At 46.2% G+C, this 25,378-nt stretch overlaps 1 protein-coding gene across 2 annotated transcripts in view; it reads left to right on the forward strand.

The window, feature by feature from the left end:
* LOC122929232 overlaps positions 1 to 25,378 on the forward strand; it is a 66,917-nt gene that overhangs the window by 6,875 nt on the left and 34,664 nt on the right. The window contains exons 2-4 of one of the 2 annotated variants that reach the window (XM_044282741.1): positions 8,766 to 9,164; positions 13,867 to 14,214; positions 20,431 to 20,820. In XM_044282741.1, coding sequence (XP_044138676.1) covers positions 8,766 to 9,164; positions 13,867 to 14,214; positions 20,431 to 20,820 — 1,137 coding nt within the window. The remainder of the gene's footprint in view (positions 1 to 8,765; positions 9,165 to 13,866; positions 14,215 to 20,430; positions 20,821 to 25,378) is intronic. The other variant, XM_044282742.1, reaches the window with a different exon arrangement.

A 25,378-nucleotide genomic window follows, 5' to 3' on the forward strand; every position in this document is an offset into this window, starting at 1 on the left:
CTTTGGGTCAGACTGCCACTGCTTTCTACAGGTTCATATTCTGACCCGCTGGATTCGTCAGATGAGGGTTCCCATTCCTCATCCGACTGGGTCAGAAGCCTGTAGGCCTCTTCAGAAGAATACCCCTTGTTTGACATTTGGACTACTAATTTTAGGGGGTATTCCCTGAGACTACTCAAGTAAAAAAGCAAGCCTGTCTTACAAATGGGAGGCTAGCGAAGTACCGGAGGCCACTGCGATTGATAAAAAATATCAAAACAGATTTTTTTTATCGCCGGAGCGCTTGTAAAGTGATTGTGCAGTGATCAAAAAAAAATATATTTTTTGTCACTGCGGCGGGGCGGGCGTGGGCGAACGCACGTGTGGGCGACCGATCAGGCCTGATCGGGCAAACACTGCGTTTTGGGTGGAGGGTGAGCTAAGGTGACACTAATACTATTATAGATCTGACTGTGATCAGTTTGATCACTTACAGATACTATAAAAGTACAAATGCTGATTAGCGATAAGCTAATCAGCGAATCAGTGACTGCTGTGCGGTGGGCTGGGTGCTAAACAATCGCTAACTACCTAACCAAGGGGCCTAAACTATCCTAAAACCTATCAGTCAATACCAGTGGGAAAAAAATGTGACAGTTTACACTGATCACTTTTTTCTCTTTCACTAGGTGATTGACAGGGGCGATCAAGGGGTTAATTGGGGTGATGGGGGGGGTGATCTGGGGGCTAAGTGTGGTGTTTGGTGTACTCACTGTGAACTGTGCTCCTCTGCTGAGACCAACCGACGAAAAGAATCAGCAGAGGAGGACAGCAGCCATTTAACACCTCGTTTTTTTAAAATCATCAGCCTGCCAGCGATGATCATTGGCTGGCAGGCTGATGATGTAACCCTCCTCAAACTTTTGCCGGCCCGTGATGCGCATGCGCGGGCCGGCTGTGAGCGTCATCTTGCGTCTCGCGAGATGATGCGTATATGCGTGACTCTGCCTCACACTGCCGCCTCCGGACCGCGATCCTGCGTTAGGCGGTCCGGAGGCGGTTAAATGGCCCCCTTCTCCCTCAAGGATGCAGGCAGGCATGTCATTAGTCATGTGTCTACACACAGAGGGTATGTCTGTCTTTATATGTCATAACAAACCTGGAAGTTGAGTGGCCTGGCTCTGAAATGCGGACACCAAAGTCAATATCATATATGTACATCAGTAACTTTTTGTACTAACCTTGTCTGGGCCCCATGGAATGGTAAGTTCCATTCTATCTAAGATAGCTCTGCCATTTTTGCTGCCACCTGCTGGTAAACCAGGCACAATACATGTAATAAACAGTTACATAGCAAGATTATGAATGCACATTGTGAAGGACCTGGAAAGACATACATAAGATGACATTATATTAGCCCATTAAAGATAGTAGCAGGGTGCAGAAGTGGTAACACCACTCTGGGGTATTACACAATGCTCTGTTTCTCCCCACAGAAGGCATGTGCTGGAGGAGACTAGCAGTGGGATGATTGCTCAGCTGCTCTATTACTGTGTACTAGTGTTCTGACTAATGGGGCACCGAGTCATGACCTATCAGGTTCAGATCCTGGCACAGTAAGTCACTTCCTGGCCATACAGCAGTACCAGTGATAGTCTTGTTTGGTTTACTAGCTAGGTTCATTGGTCCTGTTTTGATTACTACTATCCTGTGTTTCTGACCTTGGCATGTCTTCTGAGCATTTTCTGTCCCCCATTTCTGACAACTCTGTTATTGTGTTTGTCTGTCTCTGCACTTAAGTAGCATAGGGACTGTCAACCAGTTGTGGTCTAGCCATCTAGGGCTTGTACTGCAAGTATCCAGGGATAATGGGGGGTTGCAGTCCAGGGCCTAACTGTCCTTGTCCGTATCTACTCTACTGACGTGACACTTTTATAATTTTTCATTTCAATCATATCACAAAACCTCTTATTTGGCTGGAAAAACCCTGTTAAGCTACCAAGACCACTGCACCTCCCAAATCTTCACACTTTAACATTGTAAATATGGTCTTAGGGATTGCAGATAAGATTTTGTCTCACATTCCTCCTCCGGTAACGCAACTCTCCCCCGGTCCTGAATTTTAAACAACAAACAGACCATCTTTTCAACCTACTGCCTTGACTTTGTATCCTTCCGTGATAAGTTGAGGTGCATCACTGGTGGCTAGAACATCAGTTTCCTGCTTTTCAGCAAGTTCTTCCATTTGTACAAACCAATAAGTATATTGACACTAAGAATACAGAAATTTACATACTACAGTATAAGCGCCTCATATTACCACTTAAGGGGATCATTTCATTAGCGCACAGGAAACCTGCCGAACACAAAATCTCCACCATCATACATGAAGAATTTTAACTAGAAATTCAGGCCAGGAGATATCAAAAAGACTCTGGATCCTCTACTAGTTTGTTGTGTAAGGATTCAAGAGTGTGAAACTGAAATACCTTAGAGTTGGCGCCTCACACTTATGAAACTTCAGAAACAGAATTCATCTTAAAGCCATAGATGCTAGAGATTGGATCTGGAGGAAGATTCTTATTTTCTCCCCTCCCCCTCTATGGGGACAGCATGTCTATGTGTTTTCCTCTGCACATACTCTTTCCTCCTGCTCTCTGCTCCCCTCTCCATAGATTCTATGGACAGAATATCTGTGTGTCTCTTTGCCCTTCCTCACTTCTCCTCTCCCCTACACTCTCCATAAATTATATGGGAAGCATGCCTGTGTGTCGCTCTGCACTTCCTCTCCTCCTCTTCTCTGTCCATGGATTCTTTGGGCAGCATGTCTGTGTCATGCCCTGCTCTGACTATGTGCGGAGGTCTGCCAGATTGACAGCACGTATTTAGTTTTTTGTTTTGTTTTGGAGTCGTGCTAAATCCGCCTCCCTTCAGGTACACGGGGTGGGGTCATTGGTTTAAATTGCTCTCACTCCCAGTGTTCCCTGCGGGTTATAGCTTCTGTCTGGCTTTGGAAACAAGGAAGGAAGGATTGGCTGTTCCTGCTCAGATAAGATAAGTTGGTTTTTGATTTATTGTTGTTTGCTGCCTTGGCTGTTTGAGTTACGTCTGTCCCCTCCTGGTTCAGGGAACAGGCTGCCCCTTTTCCCCTTTCACCATCTCAGGGGTTTTAGGGTATTTTCAGCCCAGGCACGAGGACAATTTATTCCCACCTTAAGGGTCTGAATGTGGGCATAGCAGTATAGGGAGAGCTGTTAGGGATTTGCTAGGAGGTGACCTTATCCCCAGCTTCTCGCCTAGATACTTGTTGGTTTATTTATCTGTGAATCTGATATCCTGCCCGCCGTGACATTATAACCCGCCAATACTGTGACTGCCATTGCTCAGCGGTCTTGTGATGGCGTCAATTGATGCGCTAGTTGACCGCATGCAGGGATTATCCCTAGAGGTTGCAGATCTGCGTAGTTCGGTCACACGGTGTCAGAATGCTCTGGCATCTGGTGCAGGTCAAATTTGTCGGGAGCCTAAAGTCGCTCTTCCTGATAGATTTGCAGGGGGTACGGATGACTTTATCCGCTTTAGAGAGTCATGCAAGTTGTTCTTTCGGCTGTGTCCGTCGTCGTCAGGTGATGAAAGTCAGAGGATTGGTATAATCATTTCTCTGCTTAAAGGGGACGCGCAATCCTGGGCCTTTTCTCTGCCGCCCGGTTCTCGGGCCCTCCGGTCGGTGGAAGAATTTTTCAAGGCCCTGGGATTAATTTATGATGACCCAGATCGGGTCTCGATGGCAGAATCTAAATTGCGTAATTTATTATAGGGGGGACATACTGCAGAGGCTTACTGCGTTGAGTTTAGGAGATGGGCTACCGAGTCAGAGTGGAATGACCCCACGTTACATAGTCAGTTTTGTCAGGGGTTATCTGAGAGATTGAAAGATGCCCTTGCTTTTCATGAGTACCCAGATACTTTGGAGAATGAAATGTCTTTGGCAGTACGGTTAGATAGACGTATTAGAGAGAGGTGTAAGTCTCCCTCCGCGCAAGGGATCCCTTCTGTGAGTGGTTTCGTCTCACCTGCTCCCCAGGGTGATATGACATGTAACTCTGGGGTAGGGGGGGAACCCATGCAGCTGGGCCAGTTATCTTTCTGTTCTGATAGTAGAGACTTTAGGAGATTGCATAAACTATGTTACTACTGTGGGAAAAGTGGTCATTTTATTTTTGCTTGTCCTTTTGTTAAACCACATGTTGATGAGAAAGAGAAAAAAAAAACTTACAGACTCTTGGAGTGGTGGAGCAAGCAGGTATGCAAGCTCCCTGTAATACTTGTTTTCTCCTTCCAGCTATGGTGGCGCTAGACTCAAGGAACATTTGTGTTGAAGTATTTATTCACTGTGGTGCTGGGGTAAACCTTATTGACTCTCTTTTTTTTCAAAGTCTGGGTCTAAGTACTTGCACATTAGAAAGAGAAATTCCGTTTTTTGCAATTGATTCTTCCCCTATTTCTCAAAGGAGTCTCATTCATATTGCTCATGGTATTCAGTTAAGGGTGGGTGATTCACATGTTGAGATTATGTCTTGTTTTGTCATGAAGGATTTGCCCGCTCCTATAGTCTTAGGGTTACCATGGTTGACAAAACATAACCCAACTATAGATTGACAAGCAAGACAAATCACTGGTTGGAGTGAATTTTGTTCGGATAATTGTCTTGGCACATCTATCTCTGGTGTGTCCACTACCGCTCTACCTCAGAATCTCTCAGATTTTGCGGATGTCTTTTCAGAGGGTGGGTCTCAGGAATTGCCCCCTCATCGTGACTATGATTGTCCAGTTAATCTCATCCCAGGGGCTAAGTTGCCAAAGTCTCGACTTTACAATCTTTCTCAACCGAAAGAGAGGTTATGCAGAAGTATATCTCCGAGAGTTTGGCAAAAGGTCATATTAGTCCATCTAAGTCTCCGGTGGCAGTACGTTTTTTTTTTGTAAAGAAAAAGGATGGATCACTGAGACCTTGTTTGGATTTCCGGGAATTAAACTGTATTACGGTCCGGGATCCATATCCCCTTCCTTTGATCACCGACCATTTTGATCAGATTGTTGGAGCCAAGGTGTTCTCTAAGTTGGATTTGAGAGGGGCCTACAATCTGATCAGAATCAAGGAAGGGGATGAGTGGAAAACGGCCTTCAATACGCACGAGGGTCATTTTGAGAATCTGGTTATGCCTTTTGGGTTGACGAACGCGCCAGCGGTATTTCAGCGATTCGTCAATTACATTTTCCATCATTTGGTGGGGAGGTTGTTGTGGTTTACTTGGATGACATTTTAATTTACTCTCCTGATCTGAAGACCCATCAGGATCATGTGAGACAGGTTTTGACGATCCTTTGGGAGAATAAATTATATGCCAAATTGGAGAAATGTGTGTTTTCTGTGCAGGAGCTTCCGTTTTTGGGATATCTGCTTTTGGACTCGTATGGACCTCAAAAGAGTCCGGGAGGTTCTGGAATGGGACTGACCAGAGAATCAGAAAGCTTTGATGCAGTTTTTGGGGTTTACTAATTATTATAGAAAATTTATTTTGAACTATTCCACCATTGCAAGACCTCTCACTGATATGACTAAGAAGAGCGCCGACGTCTCTGTCTGGTCGGATGAGGCATTGCAGGCCTTTTAGACTATTAAGGAGTGTTTTGCGTATGCTCCCATTCTGGTGCAGCCCGATGTGTCTCAGCCATTCGTGGTGGAGGTGGATGCATCAGAAATGGCGGTTGGAGCGGTGCTTTCGCAGGGTTTATCTCGTGGGAAATGGGTCGCGTGTGCTTTTTTTCTTAAGAAGCTCTCGTCGCCGAGAAGAATTATGATGTAGGAGACAGAGAGTTGCTGGCCATCAAGTTAGCCTTTGAGGAATGGCGTCACTGGTTGGAGGGGGAGTCTCACCCCGTTACAGTATATACGGATCATAAGAATTTGGCTTACCTGCAATCTGCCAAGCGTCTAAACCCTAGACAGGCCAGGTGGTCACTGTTTTTTTACCAGGTTCAATTTTGTGGTTACTTTTCATCCGGGGGTTAAAAACGTCAAGGCAGATGCCTTGTCTCACAGCTTTCCTGGGGGATGTGATCCAGAGGATCCTGCTCTGATTTTAGCGGATGGGATGGTGGTTTCCGCTCTGTACCCCGAATTGGAGATTTAGGTGTTGGGAGCCCAGGAGGGGGCTCCTGGTTCTTGTCCCCCAGGGAGGTTGTTTGTTCCTGAAGGACTGCGATACAAGGTATTCAAGGAACATCATGATACTGTCCTTGCTGGACATCCTGGTGGTAAGTCCACCTGTGACCTGGTGTCCCGGAGGTTCTGGTGGCCCGGGTTACGTAAGAGCATTGAGGATTACGTGGCAGCTTGTGAAACCTGTGCACGGTCAAAGGTGGCTCATACTCGACTCTTGCGCAGATTTTTGTTGATAATATTGTGAAATTGCATGGTATTCCTTCGGATGTGGTCTCTGATAGGGGCACGCAGTTTGTCTCTAAGTTTTGGAGGGTGTTCTGCTCTCGGCTTGGCATTCAACTTTCGTTCTCTTCCGCTTTTCATCCGCAGTCGAATGGACAGACAGAGCGTACTAATAAAAAACTGGAGACCTACTTGATGTGCTTTGTGGCTGAGAATCAGGAGGACTGGTCCCCATTCTTGTCCTTAGCAGAGTTTGCTTTGAATAACTATAGGCAGGAGTCCACGGGTAAGTCGCCATTTTTTGGCGCATACAGTTTTCATCCTCAGTTTGGTACCTTTTCTGGGACTATGTCCTCTGGGATGCCAGAGGAGAAGAGATTTTCTTCTGCCTTGTCTTCTATCTGGCGGAGGATCCAAGTGAATTTGGAGAAGATGGGTGAGAGGTATAAGCGAATGGCTGACAAGAGACGTGTGACTGGTCCGGACCTGTGTGTGGGTGATCTGGTGTGGTTGTCCACCAAAAAATATTAAACTGAGAGTGCCATCTTGGAAACTGGGTCCAAGATGTATTGGTCCGTACAAAATATCTGCAGTGATCAATCCAGTAGCGTTTCGGTTGGATCTTCCGCAGACTTGGAGGATCAATGATGTGTTCCACAGGTCTTTACTGAAAAAATATATGAAACTGGTGGAACCATCCCCATTGCCCCCTCCTGTTCTGGTCGATGGAAATTTAGAGTTCGAGATCTCCAGGGTTCTCGACGCTAGAGTTCTTTGGGGTTCCCTTCAGTACCTGGTACACTGGAGGGGATACGGTCCTGAGGAGAGGATGTGGGTTCCGGCGCGGGATGTCAGTGCCAGCCGACTGGTGAGGGCTTTTCACAGATCCCACCTGGATAAGGTTGGTCCGGGGTGTCCAGAGGTCATCCGTAGAAGGGGGGGTACTGTCATGCCCTGCTCTGACTATGTGCGGAGGTCTGCCAGATTGGCAGCACGTGTTTAGCTTTTTGTTTTGTTTTGGAGTCGTGCTAAATCCGCCTCCCTTCAGGTGCACGGAGTGGGGTCATTGGTTTAAATTGCTCTCACTCCCAGTGTTCCCTGCGGGTTATAGCTTCTGTCTGGCTTTGGAAACAAGGAAGGAAGGATTAGCTGTTCCTGCTCAAATAAGATAAGTTGGTTTTTGATTTTTTGTTGTTTGCTGCCTTGGCTGTTTGAGTTACGTCTGTCCCCTCCTGGCTCAGGGAACAGGCTGCCCCTTTTCCCCTTTCACCATCTCAGGGATTCTAGGGTATTTTCAGCCCAGGCATGAGGACACATTATTCCCACCTTAAGGGTCTGAATGTGGGCATAGCAGTATAGGGAGAGCTGTTAGGGATTTGCTAGAAGGTGACCTTATCCCCAGTCATTATACCCAGCATGGGGTCAAAGGTGTTGATTTCATTCCAGAAAAATGTGTCAAGACAGCATTGTATGAGGCAGACAATAGATGTCCAACCCCCCTGCCTCTATTCAAGCTTGGCTCCTTCATTTTTACGTAGATGGCCTCCTTCACACCTCATTTGTAACAATTGGCCTCCTTATCCAAAACACGTACTTGACTGTCTTCAAAGGTGTGACCTGTTTCTTTTAGATGTAAGTACACGGCTGAATCTTGACCAGAGGTTTTGGCTCTTCCATACTGAGCCATAAGCTGATGTAGTTGTTGTTTTGTTTCGCCGATATACAGTTCTCAGCATTCCTCATTGCACTGGACTGCGTACACAATGTTGTCCATCTGGTGTTTAGGCGTTGGGTCTTTTGGGTGAACCAGTTGTTGCCTCAATGTGTTGCTGGGTTTAAAGCAGACAGGGATGTGATGTTTATTAAAAATCCTTTTGAGTTTCTCAGACACCCCAGCTACATGTGGGATAACTATATTTTTGCATCTGTCATGCTTCTCGCCCTCATTAGTAACTTGGTGCTCTTTCTTCTCCTTCCTTCTGTTTTGACCCTCTCCATAGATTCTTTGGACATCTGTGTGTGTCTCTCTGCACTTCCTTTTTCCTCTACTTCTCCCCTCCAATCTGTAGATGTCTATGGACAGCATATATTCTTATACTTGAGAGGAAGTGTATAGGATAGACTTCTCCTCTTTTATGAAATCACTCCTGGTTTTGACCTTCAAAACTTAATCTGAAAACCCGACAGTGTAGCCCTACCCTTATGTAATATCGAACCTAGACGTTGCACCAGACTAGTAGTTTTCCACAACATTTTTGGACTGTGTCTGTGGAAATGTGGGCCTTCAAATCCCAAAAATCAGGTTCGATAGCGTCTGATGAAGTGTTTATTTCTACAGAAGGAAGAAGTAACGGTGAAGATGAAACCTACTGCACGGAGCAGCGCGGCACCGTCATCGTAGAAGAGAAGGGCTCTGTGACTATTCCATGTAACTTCACATATTCAAACCCGAAAGGCAAACCTGTAGATGTGAGAGTGTCCTGGAAACGGAGTAAGTTGGAACGTTGTGGAGACGGAGAAACCATATATAATCACACAAGAAACTGGACGCATGAGAATTATATAGGAAGAATCTCATGGGGGGGAAATCCCAACGGAGAAAAAAAAGCAACAATTACCATCAATGATCTGAGGAGGACGGATGGCCCCACGATCTGCTGTAGAATGGAAATATACGTGGACAATACCTATAAAGATGGATTCCAAAACCGTCATGGAACCAACATAAAGTTTAAAGGTAGAGTAATAACAGTATAATCATTCTATATAGTGTAGTGTATCACCCTGCAGGAGGAGGGGCAGACTCATAGCTCCTTCTATATGTATCACCCTGCAGGAGGAGGGGCTGACTCATAGCTCCCTTCTATATGTGTCACCCTGCAGGAGGAGGGGCAGACTCATAGCTCCTTCTATATGCATCACCCTGCAGGAGGAGGGGCAGACTCATAGCTCCTTCTATATGCATCACCCTGCAGGAGGAGGAGCAGACTCATAGCTCCTTCTATATGTATCACCCTGCAGGAGGAGGGGCAGACTCATAGCTCCTTCTATATGTATCACCCTGCAGGAGGAGGGGCAGACTCATAGCTTCTTCTATATGTATCACCCTGCAGGAGGAGGGGCAGACTCATAGCTCCCTCTATATGTATCACCCTGCAGGAGGAGGAGCAGACTCATAGCTCCTTCTATATGTATCACCCTGCAGGAGGAGGGGCAGACTCATAGCTCCTTCTATATGTATCACCCTGCAGGAGGAGGGGCAGACTCATAGCTCCTTCTATATGTATCACCCTGCAGGAGGAGGGGCAGACTCATAGCTCCATCTATATGTATCACCCTGCAGGAGGAGGGGCAGACTCATAGCTCCTTCTATATGTATCACCCTGCAGGAGGAGGAGCAGACTCATAGCTCCTTCTATATGTATCACCCTGCAGGAGGAGGAGCAGACTCATAGCTCCTTCTATATGTATCACCCTGCAGGAGGAGGGGAAGACTCATAGCTCCTTCTATATGTATCACCCTGCAGGAGGAGGGGCAGACTCATAGCTCCTTCTATATGTATCACCCTGCAGGAGGAGGGGCAGACTCATAGCTCCTTCTATATGCATCTCCCTGCAGGAGGAGGTGCAGACTCATAGCTCCTTCTATATGTATCACCCTGCAGGAGGAGGGGCAGACTCATAGCTCCCTTCTATATGTATCACCCTGCAGGAGGAGGAGCAGACTCATAGCTCCCTTTTATATGTATTACCCTGCTGGAGGAGGAGCAGACTCATAGCTCCTTCTATATGTATCACCCTGCAGGAGGAGGGGCAGACTCATAGCTCCTTCTATATGCATCTCCCTGCAGGAGGAGGTGCAGACTCATAGCTCCTTCTATATGTATCACCCTGCAGGAGGAGGGGCAGACTCATAGCTCCCTTCTATATGTATCACCCTGCAGGAGGAGGAGCAGACTCATAGCTCCTTCTATATGTATCACCCTGCAGGAGGAGGAGCAGACTCATAGCTCCTTCTATATGTATCACCCTGCAGGAGGAGAGGCAGACTCATAGCTCCTTCTATATGTATCACCCTGCAGAAGGAGGAGCAGACTCATAGCTCCTTCTATATGTATCACCCTGCAGGAGGAGAGGCAGACTCATAGCTCCCTTTTATATGTATTACCCTGCTGGAGGAGGGGTAGACTAATAGCTCCCTTCTATATGTATCACCCTGCAGGAGGAGGGGCAGACTCATAGCTCCTTCTATATGTATCACCCTGCAGGAGGAGGGGCAGACTCATAGCTCCTTCTATATGTATCACCCTGCAGGAGGAGGGGCAGACTCATAGCTCCTTCTATATGTATCACCCTGCAGGAGGAGGGGCAGACTCATAGCTCCTACTATATGTATCACCCTGCAGGAGGAGGGGCAGACTCATAGCTTCTTCTATATGTATCACCCTGCAGGAGGAGGGGCAGACTCATAGCTCCTTCTATATGCATCTCCCTGCAGGAGGAGGAGCAGACTCATAGCTCCTTCTATATGTATCACCCTGCAGGAGGAGGGGCAGACTCATAGCTCCCTTCTATATGTATCACCCTGCAGGAGGAGGAGCAGACTCATAGCTCCCTTTTATATGTATTACCCTGCTGGAGGAGGGGTAGACTAATAGCTCCCTTCTATATGTATCACCCTGCAGGAGGAGGGGCAGACTCATAGCTCCTTCTATATGTATCACCCTGCAGGAGGAGAAGCAGACTCATAGCTCCTTCTATATGTATCACCTTGCAGAAGGAGGAGCAGACTCATAGCTCCTTCTATATGTATCACCCTGCAGGAGGAGGAGCAGACTCATAGCGCCTTCTATATGTATACCCCTGCAGGAGGAGGAGGAGACTCATAGCTCCTTCTATATGTATCACCCTGCAGGAGGAGGGGCAGACTCATAGCTCCTTCTATATGTATCACCCTGCAGGAGGAGGGGCAGACTCATAGCTCCTTCTATATGTATCACCCTGCAGGAGGAGGGGCAGACTCATAGCTCCTTCTATATGTATCACCCTGCAGAAGGAGGAGCAGACTCATAGCTCCCTTTTATATGTATTACCCTGCTGGAGGAGGGGTAGACTAATAGCTCCCTTCTATATGTATCACCCTGCAGGAGGAGGGGCAGACTCATAGCTCCTTCTATATGTATCACCCTGCAGAAGGAGGAGCAGACTCATAGCTCCCTTTTATATGTATTACCCTGCTGGAGGAGGGGTAGACTAATAGCTCCCTTCTATATGTATCACCCTGCAGGAGGAGGGGCAGACTCATAGCTCCTTCTATATGTATCACCCTGCAGGAGGAGGGGCAGACTCATAGCTCCTTCTATATGCATCTCCCTGCAGGAGGAGGAGCAGACTCATAGCTCCTTCTATATGTATCACCCTGCAGGAGGAGGGGCAGACTCATAGCTCCCTTCTATATGTATCACCCTGCAGGAGGAGGGGCAGACTCCTAGCTCCTTCTATATGTATCACCTTGCAGAAGGAGGAGCAGACTCATAGCTCCTTCTATATGTATCACCCTGCAGGAGGAGGAGCAGACTCATAGCTCCTTCTATATGTATCACCCTGCAGGAGGAGGGGCAGACTCATAGCTCCTTCTATATGTATCACCCTGCAGAAGGAGGAGCAGACTCATAGCTCCCTTTTATATGTATTACCCTGCTGGAGGAGGGGTAGACTAATAGCTCCCTTCTATATGTATCACCCTGCAGGAGGAGGGGCAGACTCATAGCTCCTTCTATATGTATCACCCTGCAGAAGGAGGAGCAGACTCATAGCTCCCTTTTATATGTATTACCCTGCTGGAGGAGGGGTAGACTAATAGCTCCCTTCTATATGTATCACCCTGCAGGAGGAGGGGCAGACTCATAGCTCCTTCTATATGTATCACCCTGCAGGAGGAGGAGCAGACTCATAGCTCCTTCTATATGTATCACCCTGCAGGAGGAGGAGCAGACTCATAGCTCCTTCTATATGTATCACCCTGCAGGAGGAGGGGCAGACTCATAGCTCCTTCTATATGTATCACCCTGCAGAAGGAGGAGCAGACTCATAGCTCCTTCTATATGTATCACCCTGCAGGAGGAGGAGCAGACTCATAGCTCCTTCTATATGTATCACCCTGCAGGAGGAGGGGCAGACTCATAGCTCCTTCTATATGTATCACCCTGCAGGAGGAGGAGCAGACTCATAGCTCCTTCTATATGTATCACCCTGCAGGAGGAGGAGCAGACTCATAGCTCCTTCTATATGTATCACCCTGCAGGAGGAGGGGCAGACTCATAGCTCCTTCTATATGTAACACCCTGCAGGAGGAGGAGCAGACTCATAGCTCCTTCTATATGTATCACCCTGCAGGAGGAGGAGCAGACTCATAGCTCCTTCTATATGTATCACCCTGCAGGAGGAGGGGCAGACTCATAGCTCCTTCTATATGTATCACCCTGCAGGAGGAGGAGCAGACTCATAGCTCCTTCTATATGTATCACCCTGCAGGAGGAGGAGCAGACTCATAGCTCCTTCTATATGTATCACCCTGCAGGAGGAGGAGCAGACTCATAGCTCCTTCTATATGTAACACCCTGCAGGAGGAGGAGCAGACTCATAGCTCCTTCTATATGTATCACCCTGCAGGAGGAGGAGCAGACTCATATCTCCTTCTATATGTATCACCCTGCAGAAGGAGGAGCAGACTCATAGCTCCTTCTATATGTAACACCCTGCAGGAGGAGGAGCAGACTCATAGCTCCTTCTATATGTATCACCCTGCAGGAGGAGGAGCAGACTCATATCTCCTTCTATATGTATCACCCTGCAGAAGGAGGAGCAGACTCATAGCTCCTTCTATATGTAACACCCTGCAGGAGGAGGAGCAGACTCATAGCTCTTTCTATATGTATCACCCTGCTGGAGGAGGGGCAGACTCATAGCTCCTTCTATATGTATCACCCTGCAGGAGGAGGGGCAGACTCATAGCTCCTTCTATATGTATCACCCTGCAGGAGGAGGGGCAGACTCATAGCTCCTTCTATATGTATCACCCTGCAGGAGGAGGGGCAGACTCATAGCTCCTTCTATATGTATCACCCTGCAGGAGGAGGAGCAGACTCATATCTCCTTCTATATGTATCACCCTGCAGAAGGAGGAGCAGACTCATAGCTCCTTCTATATGTAACACCCTGCAGGAGGAGGAGCAGACTCATAGCTCTTTCTATATGTATCACCCTGCAGGAGGAGGGGCAGACTCATAGCTCCTTCTATATGTATCACCCTGCAGGAGGAGGGGCAGACTCATAGGTCCTTCTATATGTATCACCCTGCAGGAGGAGGAGCAGACTCATTGCTCCCTTTGTCTGTATCACTGTGTATATGACATTGTTCTCCTTCTTATTCCTTACAGATGAGTTCTCAGTAGAACAGACGGATGTGGTTCCTGCTATGATCGGAGAAGATATCACTATACCCTGCTTCGTTCACTATAAGGATCCCTCTGTGATAGATCTTGTCTCCTGGCATATTGGAAGCAGCGATGTGTGTGCTGAGAATAATGAGAACAGTATTATATGGAATCAGCCGATCACAGTAGATCCTGGAGAACGATGGTCGGTGGTGGCTTTTCCTCAGGATTTGTCATTAAGACTAAAGGGAGTTACATCAGAGGACATCAAGCAATACTGCTGCAGAGTAAGAACAAAACTAAGGAATAACATTGCATCATCCACACATGGCACCGAGGTCGTACTTGTGGGTAAGATGATAATTTGTATGTTTATATTATTTTATTATTTTTGTATTTATTGTTGTATTCTAAAGAAAGGGGGCTGATTTACATTTCTATATTTTTTTACATTTACAATTATTTTTGTAGCCCCTCTAGGACGCCACCGTTTCCACTATTTCCTTTATATAAGGTTGTTACGAGTATAGTAAAATCTCCACTTGCTGATCCCCTATGGTGGCCTGCTTCCTGCTGGCCATGATAGGAACCGTAGCTGTAATACACGGAGTCTCTCTAGAGCAGGGATGCCCAGCCTGCGGCCCTCCAGCCGTTGTAAAATTACATCTCCCAACACCGCCTGATATCTGTAGGCTGTCCAGGCATGCCGGGAGTCATAGTTTTGCAACAGCTGGAGGGCCGCAGGTTGAGAGACTATGCATATTAGAATCATTGAGCGGCATCCTCGATCGCTGCACAGAATTTAGATGCCGTGATCACAATTAAAAACAGCATCTAATGCTTTAATGGCCGCGATCGGCATTTTGGCTGGTCGTGGACATTAGCTGCGAACCTCTGCTATTTGAAACCGCAGAGACCAGCTGGCTATGGCACCTCCTGCACGTGCAAGTGAGCACCATTTTTAATGACGCTACCCGAGCCGTTCAAGATGGAGTGAAGGCTACGTTTACATCTGTGTCCCAGCAGAAAATGGTGGGAGTTGGCCAGACAAAAACACTGCAAGCCGATTCTTGCCATATTTGCCGGGTAGTGGTCAAATCTCTGTCGGGACCAGTCATAGTCAATGGAGCCCGGCGGGCTGGTGCCGAAGAATTCCAGTGGACTGTTCTTCACTGGATCTATGCCACAGATGTTAAACTAGCCTTAATAATGTGGCACCTGTGTACCACCTACAGATAAGATCTATCACCTTAGAAGGATATGGTCCATGTATACCGACCACCTTATCTGAAAACAAATCCCTTTTATTTACAAGAATAATGAGATACTTATTTCTTTCTTTTTAAAATTCTATTTATTTTAAAAAAATACAGAAAGAGAATAAATCACATAACGTACATTGGTTCATCAGGTAACGGTACATCGTGTTGAGATGGACCTCATTAGGAAGGAGGTGGAAGGAGAGAACCATGTACATCACAAGCATAATATCAGAACTACAGAAGCGAGGAGGGAAACCCAATGGATTTGGAATGAAACAAACAAGATGTGCTTTACCTGCAGACTGTCCGCTTTAATCTGAGGTATTTACATCCAAATCAGGTGAACGGTGCAGGAATTACAGCAGTTTGCATATGTGCCTCCCACTTGTTAAGGAACCAAAAGTAATGGGACGATTGGCTTCTCAGCTGTTCCATGGCCGGGTGTGTGTTATTCCCTCATTATCCCAATTACAATGAGCAGATAAAAGGTTCAGAGTTCATTTCCAGTCTGCTATTTGCATTTGGAATCTGTTGCTGTCAACTCTCAAGATGAGATTCAAAGAACTGTCACTATCAGTGAAGCATGCCATCATTAGGCTGAAAAAACACAACAAACCCATCAGAGAGATAGCAAAAACATTAGGCGCGGCCAAAACTGTTGTTTGGAACATTCTTAATAAGAAGGAATGCACCGGTCAGCTCAGCAACACCAAAAGACCTGGAAGACCACGGGAAACAACTGTGGTGGATGACCGAAGAATTCTTTCCCTGGTGAAGAAAACATCCTTTTACAACAGTTGGCCAGATCAAGAACACTCTCCAGGAGGTAGGTGTATGTGTGTCAAAGTGAACAATCAAGTGAAGACTTCACCAGAGTGAATACAGAGGGTTCACCACAAGATGTAAACCATTGGTAAGCCTCAAAAACAGGAAGGCCAGATTAGAGTTTGCCAAACAACAACTAAAAAAGCCTTCACAGTTCTGGAACAACATCCTATGGACAGATGAAACCAAGATCAACTTGTACCAGAGTGATGGGAAGAGAAGAGTATAGAGAAGGAAAGGAACTGCTCATGATCCTAAGCATACCACCTCATCAGTGAAGCATGGTGGTGGTAATGTCATGGTGTGGGCTTGTATGGCTGCCAATGGAACTGGTTCTCTTGTATTTATTGATGATGTGACTGCTGACAAAAGCAGCAGGATGAATTCTGAAGTGTTTGGGGCAATATTATCTGCTCATATTCAGCCAAATGCTTCAGAACTCATTGGAAGGCGCTTCACAGTGCAGATGGACAATGACCCAAAGCATACTGCAAAAGCAACCAAAGAGTTTTTTAAGGGAAAGAAGTGGCATGTTCTGCAATGGCCGAGTCAATCACCGGATCTGAATCCGATTGAGCTGCATTTCACTTGCTGAAGACAAAACTGAAAGGAAAATGCCCCAAGAACAAGCAGGAACTGAAGACAGTTGCAGTAGAGGCCTGGCAGAGCATCACCAGGGATGAAACCCAGCGTCTGGTGATGTCTATGCGTTCCAGACTTCAGGCTGTAATTGACTGCAAAGGATTTGCAACCAAGTATTAAAATGTGAAAGTTTGATTTATGATTATTATTCTGTCCCATTACTTTTGGTCCCTTAACAAGTGGGAGGCACATATGCAAACTGCTGTAATTCCTGCACCGTTCACCTGATTTGGATGTAAATACCCTCAAATTACAGCTGACAGTCTGCAGGTAAAGCACGGCTTGTTTGTTTCATTTCAAATCCATTGTGGTGGTGTATAGAGCCAAAAATGTTAGAATTGTGTCGATGGCCCAATATTTATGGACCTGACTGTATATCATTCCCATTAAACACTGTAAAACATAACATAATGACGGGCGGTTGTGGGGGAGAGGAGGAAGGAGAAAGCAGGGGGGGCATGAAGCATGGCCAAACGATATATGTTGCACTGTGGTCGGAGAAGGCGTCACAGGTCGTTATTGTAGCGTGCTGTACGGCCCGCCCAAGAATTGATGGATCAATTCTAGGACCACAGGTTCTTGTACTATGTGTTCTTTTTCATGTAGTGAACCCCTGAAGCGGGCCCAAGGGGGCCATACTGTCAGAATGATGAAGTACTTAATGTTCTTTGTAACCAGACTTAAAGGGGTTCTCCAGCCCTACCTTCAAAATTCTAACCTGTGAAGATTAGGGCAACCATCAATGGCGGATTAATATAGGGGCGTTCGGGTCGGCAGCCCCGGGCCCAGCATCGCTTGGACAATGAAGTATGAGTGCCTACAGCCTGCCTGTCACGGACGTTCCTGTGACAGGTGCCAGGAGATCAGTGAGACTGGCAACACGTGGTTTGATCTGACAGGTTCCTTGTGGATCAATTTGTGTCTGTGTTGTTTCTGGTAATGACTGCACCCCTTGCCTCAGGTGTTGCTAATGTGGTCATTTATCCTTCCCTATTTATAGCTGCTTTTTCCACCTTGCAGTGCGGTTAAGTGAAGTTAAATAGTTTCTTTCCCTTTTGTTGATTGCTTGGGGTATCTTGTTTGGAGGAACAGGTTGTCTCTTGTCCTGACATTAGTACCAGGATTCTACAGGGTGAATTAGGACTTTAGGTTTCTGTGTATGAAATCACCTACCTCTGGGGTCAGTTCATATTTGCAGTCAGTCAGGACTTTGATTATGCATCGAGCCAGTACCAGGGCAAAGGGTCCCTTAAAGGGAAAGTGTTTTTTGTGCATTTCAGCTACGAGGGACAGAGTCCCCCTTTTAGGATATATGGTGGTACCCAGGATAGGGAAGCCACAGTGGTGTAGGGTGGCCTAATGTCCCTTGGTAGTGTGGCTGTGCACGTGTCACGATGTTCCTACCTGGATATCCGGGAACCCCAAGCGTGGCCGTCCACTGCAGTGAAAAGGGTAGTTGATGAAGGGGATGATGGAAAGAACGGTCATCAACAGATTTTGGTTTTAAATTTTTGGCAGGCAAACACTCTCAGCTCTCTTATGTCTGTCACTCTTTGACTCTGCTGTGCTGACAGGATTTCTGTTGTAGGCTACAACTGAGCCTTCTGTAGTCTGTCTCTTTTTGTATATTGCTCTGGAACTTTGTCTTTATCTGTCTTTATTCAGTTATTCTTGCTTCCTGACTTTGGAGAAACTCAGCTTAGGCCTCGGAGCCCAGCAGAGCAGACAAGGCTCTGCTGGCCTAGGCAGGGCTCTCCCAGGAGGGACGAGCTATCTCCACACCCTAGGAGGGGGGACTAGACTGCCTTTCCACTAGCTAACTCAGGGAACAGGGAACAGAATGGAAGAAGGGTTCCAGTCCATCTAACACAGCTCTGCCAGAAATGTCGCCATCTGCTGGTGAACCAGGCGCATTACATGTCAAACCATTACCAAAACATAAATACATTTAGACATTGTGCAGGACCTAGGGATACATACACAAGATGATACAAGGTGCACCATTAAGGATATCTGAGGGGTAAAAAGAGTGGTAATGCCCCCTAGCGAGGCGTTACAATTAGGGTTTCTCTAGGAGGTGACCAGCTCCTTTTCCCTAGCTTTAAGGCCTTTTCCCCTCACCCCTTTCCCTCCTACGTTCGGTGTGAGTTTCTCTCCCACACCGAAACGTGACACTGCCTCACAATCCCAGACACAGGTAAGTATTAGCTTTTAATTTTTCTATTTTATTTATTTTTTGTGTGGGCCAGCTTTAGGGGGCAGAGGAAGACATGGGGGCTGTGTGGGGGCAAATCACTTCAGGTGGGGCAGTGTGCGGGCAGATTATTACATGGGACAAATTACTTTAGGGGGGAAGAGTGGGGGCAGATTATTACATGGGGCAAATGACTTCATAGGGGCAGAGTCTGGGCAAATTACTTCCTGGGGCAGTTTGGGGGCAATTTACTTCATGGGAGGGCGGTGTGGAGGAAATTACTATATGGGGCAGTGTGGGGGAAATTACTATATGGGGACAGTGTGGGGGAAATTACTATATGGAGCAGTGTGGGGGAAATTACTATATGGGGCAGTGTGGGGGAAATTACTATATGGGACAGTGTGGGGGAAATTACTATATGGGGTAGTGTGGGGGAAATTACTATATGGGGTAGTGTGGGGGGAAATTACTATATGGGGCAGTGTGGGGGCATTGTTATTGGGGAGGCACTGTAGGGGCATTTCTATTACAGGGACATATTAGGAGACATTATTTTTGGGGACACTATACAGGCATTATTACCTGGAGCACAGTATGGGGTGTTATTATTACTGGGGGCACTCTAGGGGACAATATAATTGCTATAGACACTATAGGGACCTTTGGGGTAATTTATCAAACTGGTGTAAAGTAGAACTGGCTTAGTGGGGTGGGGTGTTACAAAGGACTGCAGGTAACATCTATGACATCTGTACTCAGAGAGTTATGAGATGGTGGGGGTCTGACTCCTGGCACCCCCGACAATCAGCTGTTTGAGGAGACTGCGATGTCCCAGTGAGCGCCGCAGTCTCTTGGCTCCTTACCAAGCTCAGCGATGTCCATTTGATAGCACTGCGCTTGGTATTACAGATCAGCCCCAATCACTCAGGTGGGACAGAGCTGCACCTAGACCACGTGAATGAAGAATGTGATGTCATATGGCCGAGGAAGAGACTGCGGCGCTAACGAAGCACCGCAGATTCTTCATACAGAAAAAAAACTAAACTAAAATGGAGGGAGGCACCCAAGTTGGGTAGACAGCCTATCATGGACTTAATCCACCCCTGGCAGCCATACTTACCCAGGATCCTTTTCACTTCAATCCTTCAGCATTTTCTGGTCTTCCGCATTCATTACCGTGTTCTTCTCTTCCTTTCTGCAGCAGACGGCGCAATATCACTGACGAAACTGCCTCCTGTCGGCCTTCCCTGGTCCTGACGCCTGCACCGGGACCGCCGGCCATCTATTCAGTGTACAGGCTTCTGTGTGATGCCTGACTCATACCCAGCACAATGAAAGCACACAGAGGCTGATGACTATACTGGGGATGTCACTGTTATGGGGGCGCAGTGGATGTCACTGTTATGGGGGCACTGTGGATGACACTGTTAAGGGGCACTGGGGATGTCACAGTTATGGGGGCTCTGTGGATGTCACAGCCTCGGAACCTTGGCGATGCGTCCTGCACACGTTTACTCAAAGTTTTCTTTAATAAAAAAGTTACAAAAATGTAAAATGAAAAACATTATTTCTCTTCTACAGACTTATCTTTATTAATGAAACAGATTACATGGGACTTTCCCTTTAAATGTCTCTTTTTAGATAATTCCATTAATCCAGAGTTTGAAGTTCTGCAACCGGAGAAAACTTCATCTGACGTGGACGGTTCTGCTACCATCAGCTGCTCATACAAATACCAATCAGATACTAACCTTCTGTGGACTGGGGTCTTCTGGAGAGTGAGCAGCCCAAATGGTTCTTATGCCTATCACCCGTTCCCAGCCATGGTTCACTCCACCTACAGAGGAAGGACAGAGCTGAGAGGACTGGCCGATCTCCGTATAAAGGGGGTTAAAGATACTGATAATACAACTTATTACTGCTTTGTGATGCTCAAGTTCTGTGTCGGAAAAAACAAATCCAGCTCCACCATACATTATGGAAGAGGGACCAAACTAGACATAACACGTGAGTCCAAGGATTCCCAATCAGGTTGGTTTACGTTGTCTGTCGCTTGGTTATGGTTGGCAATAAATGATGACTTTTTTATAGGCCATAAATTACCACGGTAAGAAAATTCTGTGACCTGATGCCGTGGCCAGTTTTGACAGTTTCTGAGAACTATAAAAAAAATTTTTTTTCCATCATCAAAGCCGTATGAGTTTTTGTTCTCGGGATGAGTTCTGTTTTTCAGTGGTATCATTTTGTGGTACCCATGTGTTTCCCCCTTACTGCTCCCCAGATTTATGGTGTGAAACATGATTTCATGATACTCTGTCAGGAGATGTTTATTCTGTAGGTGTCTCCGCACGCCATCAATACTTTGTTCATCTCTGCACGTCACCAACCCGGTGACGTGCAGAGATGAACAAAGTATTGAAAAAATCCATTTGGTCGCTTCACTGGATTTTACAAAAAATTTGCTTTGTGACAAATTTCTTCATCATGAAGTGCATCACGAAGCGGCGATTTTGCGACCCCTGTCATTGTACCCCTCAGATGCCACGTTCCTAGCTGATCCCGGCATCTGACATTAATATTACAGGGTGAAATTTATAAAATCAAACTTACCCCATCCATTTGGATGCGAAGAGCCAGCCGTCATCATGATTGAAGATCTCACACCATTGCGCGGTGACGTCACCACGCCGGTCGACGTGAAATCGCATGGGTTTTGTGCAAGATCTTCAAACAAGATGGCGGTGCTGGTAAGTTTATTATTTTACTGCCATTCAGGGAAAATGGATTCGCTACCACGTAGCATGAGAAAATTCCAATTTTCCCTTAAATTCGGATAGAAGTCCGATTTGCTCAACACTAATAATGGCCACATTAAATGTCCGTTAAAAAAATTTGAGGACAGGTGGCCACATCTTTACATGTCATATATAGAGCTCATTCACACGACCGTAAGGACTGCAAACAGCGGGTTGGCAATACACGGGCACCGGCTGCGTGCACTCCGAACTTTTGCGGAGCGAAGGCACAGATCGGAAGCCCACGGAAACACTCAGAAGAGATTCCGTGGGCTTCCGATCAGTGCCTCCCCACCACAAAAGACAGAACATCTCTTGGGCCGTATCTTGCGTAAGTCAATGGGTCCGCACCGCACATCAATACAGGATTCACACGGCCGGTGCCCATGAACGGGCGCGTTGACCATATGGTCGTGTGAAGGAGCCCTTATTGAAGAAATGTTATTACTCTTTTCAGGAGGAATAGAAAAATAAATACAATTCAGCATTTTTTGGGATTATTTTTTTCATTTTTTGGGTTCTATTTTTATGGTGTTTATTATGCTGCGTAAATTAGGGATGAGGATCGATTTGTCTCATTAGCAAGAGCTCTTCACCAGTGAGGGGCTGTCCTCCAGGTGAATAAACCCCCAGCTCCACGTCGATTGACAATCTAAGCCCTGCATTGCTGGTCCGAGCAGTGGTGCAGGTGCGGAAGCTCAAATTAGGCTTCTGGAGCAGCGACCGTGCATGTGTCTCCACACTTCTGGGTAGTGGCGCATGAACAGTAGCTGCACCCAAAGCCGAATTTGAGCTTCTGCCCAGCTACTCGGAGCAGCAACACAGGGATCGGATTGTGAGGGCCAGGCAAGATGACTGGCCATGTCAATCAACAGGCAGGTGGCTTTTGTCATTAAAAGGGTATCCCACCATTTTTTTTCTAAACCAGCACCAGGGTCTGCAAATTTTTGTAATCGCATTGGGGCTGCCTCCAACGGAAGCCTGTGAGTCTCACAGGCAGGCAGACCGGCTGCAAACAGACATGTGGTACAATCTTGGGCCGTTACCGACCGAAACGTCGGGGACTTTAAGGCCTGTTAAGGGTTCTGTAAAAATCTGGATACCAAAGAATGTACAAAATGATACCAATATAAGTACCGATTAAAAAGTATTTTGGTGTGCCATAGATTTACAGATACACTAAAAAATACTATGACATTCACAAACTGGTGCCAAGTAGACATATGGGAGCGTTAATTACTAGCTATTTTCTGAGTTATTACTATCCGTCTTAAAAGCAAAGAAATTAAAATTTAGAAAATAGCAATTAAAAAAAATACATTTTGGAATTTTTCATAAATAAAGGTAAAACATCAACTCAAATTTACCTTTACCATAAAGTAAAATGTGTCACAAAGAAATTCTTAGAATTGTTTGGATAAGTAAAAGCATTCCAAATGTATTACCACATAAAGTGACAGTACAGGATAAGTAATGTATGTACACAGTGACTCCACCAGCAGAATACTGAGTGCAGCTCTGGAGTATAATACAGGATGTAACTCAGGAGCAGTACAGGATAAGTAATGTATGTACACAGTGACTCCACCAGCAGAATAGTGAGTGCAGCTCTGGAGTATAATACAGGATGTAACTCAGGATCAGTACAGGATAAGTAATGTATGTACACAGTGACTGCACCAGCAGAATAGTGAGTGCAGCTCTGGAGTATAATACAGGATGTAACTCAGGATCAGTACAGGATAAGTAATGTATGTACACAGTGACTGCACCAGCAGAATAGTGAGTGCAGCTCTGGAGTATAATACAGGTTGTAACTCAGGATCAGTACAGGATAAGTAATGTATGTACATAGTGACTCAACCAGCAGAATACTGAGTGCAGCTCTGGAGTATAATACAGAATGTAACTCAGGATCAGTACAGGATAAGTAATGTATGTACACAGTGACTGAACCAGTAGAATAGTGAGTGCAGCTCTGGAGTATAATACAGGATGTAACTCAGGATCAGTACAGGATAAGTAATGTATGTACACAGTGACTGAACCAGCAGAATAGTGAGTGCAGCTCTGGAGTATAATACAGGATGTAACTCAGGATCAGTACAGGATAAGTAATGTATGTACACAGTGACTGCACCAGCAGAATAGTGAGTGCAGCTCTGGAGTATAATACAGGATGTAACTCAGGATCAGTACAGGATAAGTAATGTATGTACACAGTAACTCCACCAGCAGAATAGTGAGTGCAGCTCTGGAGTATAATACAGGATGTAACTCAGGATCAGTACAGGATAAGTAATGTATGTACACAGTGACTTCACCAGTAGAATAGTGAGTGCAGCTCTGGAGTATAATACAGAATGTAACTCAGGATCAGTACAGAATAAGTAATGTATGTACACAGTGACTCCACCAGCAGAATAGTGAGTGCAGCTCTGGAGTATAATACAGAATGTAACTCAAAATCAGTACAGAATAAGTAATGTATGTAAACAGTGACTCCACCAGCAGAATAGTGAGTGCAGCTCTGGAGTATAATACAGGATGTAACTCAGGATCAGTACAGGATAAGTAATGTATGTACATAGTGACTCCACCAGAAGAATAGTGAGTGCAGCTCTGGAGTATAATACAGGATGTAACTCAGGATCAGTACAGGATAAGTAATGTAATGTATGTACACAGTGACTCCACCAGCAGAATAGTGAGTGCAGCTCTGTAGCATTGTACAGGATGTAACTCAGGATCAGTACACGATAAATAATATAATGTATGTACACAGTGACTCCACCAGCAGAATAGTGAGTGCAGCTCTGGAGTATAATACAGAATGTAACTCAGGATCAGTAAAGGATAAGAAATGTAATGTATGTACACAGTGACTGCACCAGCAGAATAGTGAGCGCAGCTCTGGAGTATAATACAGAATGTAACTCAGGATCAGTACAGGATAAGTAATGTATGTACACAGTGACTCCACCAGCAGAATAGCTCTCAGGTGCTCCAATCCCCAGGGAGGGGGTGGGTTCTCAGGCATGAGTGAGGGAAGCAAGCGCCAGGCTCCTGTTCCAAGCAGCAGGCCATCAGGGGACAGGAGGAGTCAGCGTTTGGCCTGTATGGAGGACTCAGGAGTAAGAAGATCTGGTAGGAGTTCCAGCAGTGTGGCTTCTGCCTCCCCTGAGTTTGTGGACTGTAGGAAAAGCCGCAAGTCTGGATCAAGTAAAAAAGACCTGAATGCCAGCTCAGGTGAGAGTGGCACTTCCGGGGCCCATAGAAAGCTGAGTGTTTACTGAGGAGAAGAGCAGATCTCGAGGAGGAAGGCCTGTGCGTACTGAGGGCCCGGGAGTCCATTTCCACCTACAGCTCCCGGGTCATGAGTCACCTCCGTGAATATGAAGACGCGAGGAGCTGCGCGGTTTGAGGGCTTTTGCCAAAGTGGCCCCCAATAGGAAGAAGCAGGGGCTGCAGAACTCTGTTTGCAGTAACAGAGATGGAGCTGGTGCGGCACTGGCTGAAAAGTCGGACAGGAAGGTTATGGTGAGGGATAAGAGAAAAGGCTCTGGCACTGGAGTTTGCTACCTGATGGGAGTTGGCTGGAAGAGCGTCAGTGGCTCCGACCAATGATTTATTCATATTTGAGACATACCCTGGGTAAGGTTTATCAAATAGTTATTTTACAGATGCCTATGCAGGCGTTGAACCTATCTTGTCCCAGGTGAAAATTTAATACTTCACTTTTATTATTATTTGGGTTAAAATACGTGCTTTATACCTTTATTTAATTTTACTTA

Source organism: Bufo gargarizans, chromosome 2 (genome assembly GCF_014858855.1).
Source record: "Bufo gargarizans isolate SCDJY-AF-19 chromosome 2, ASM1485885v1, whole genome shotgun sequence".
NCBI classification, from domain to species: domain Eukaryota; kingdom Metazoa; phylum Chordata; class Amphibia; order Anura; family Bufonidae; genus Bufo; species Bufo gargarizans.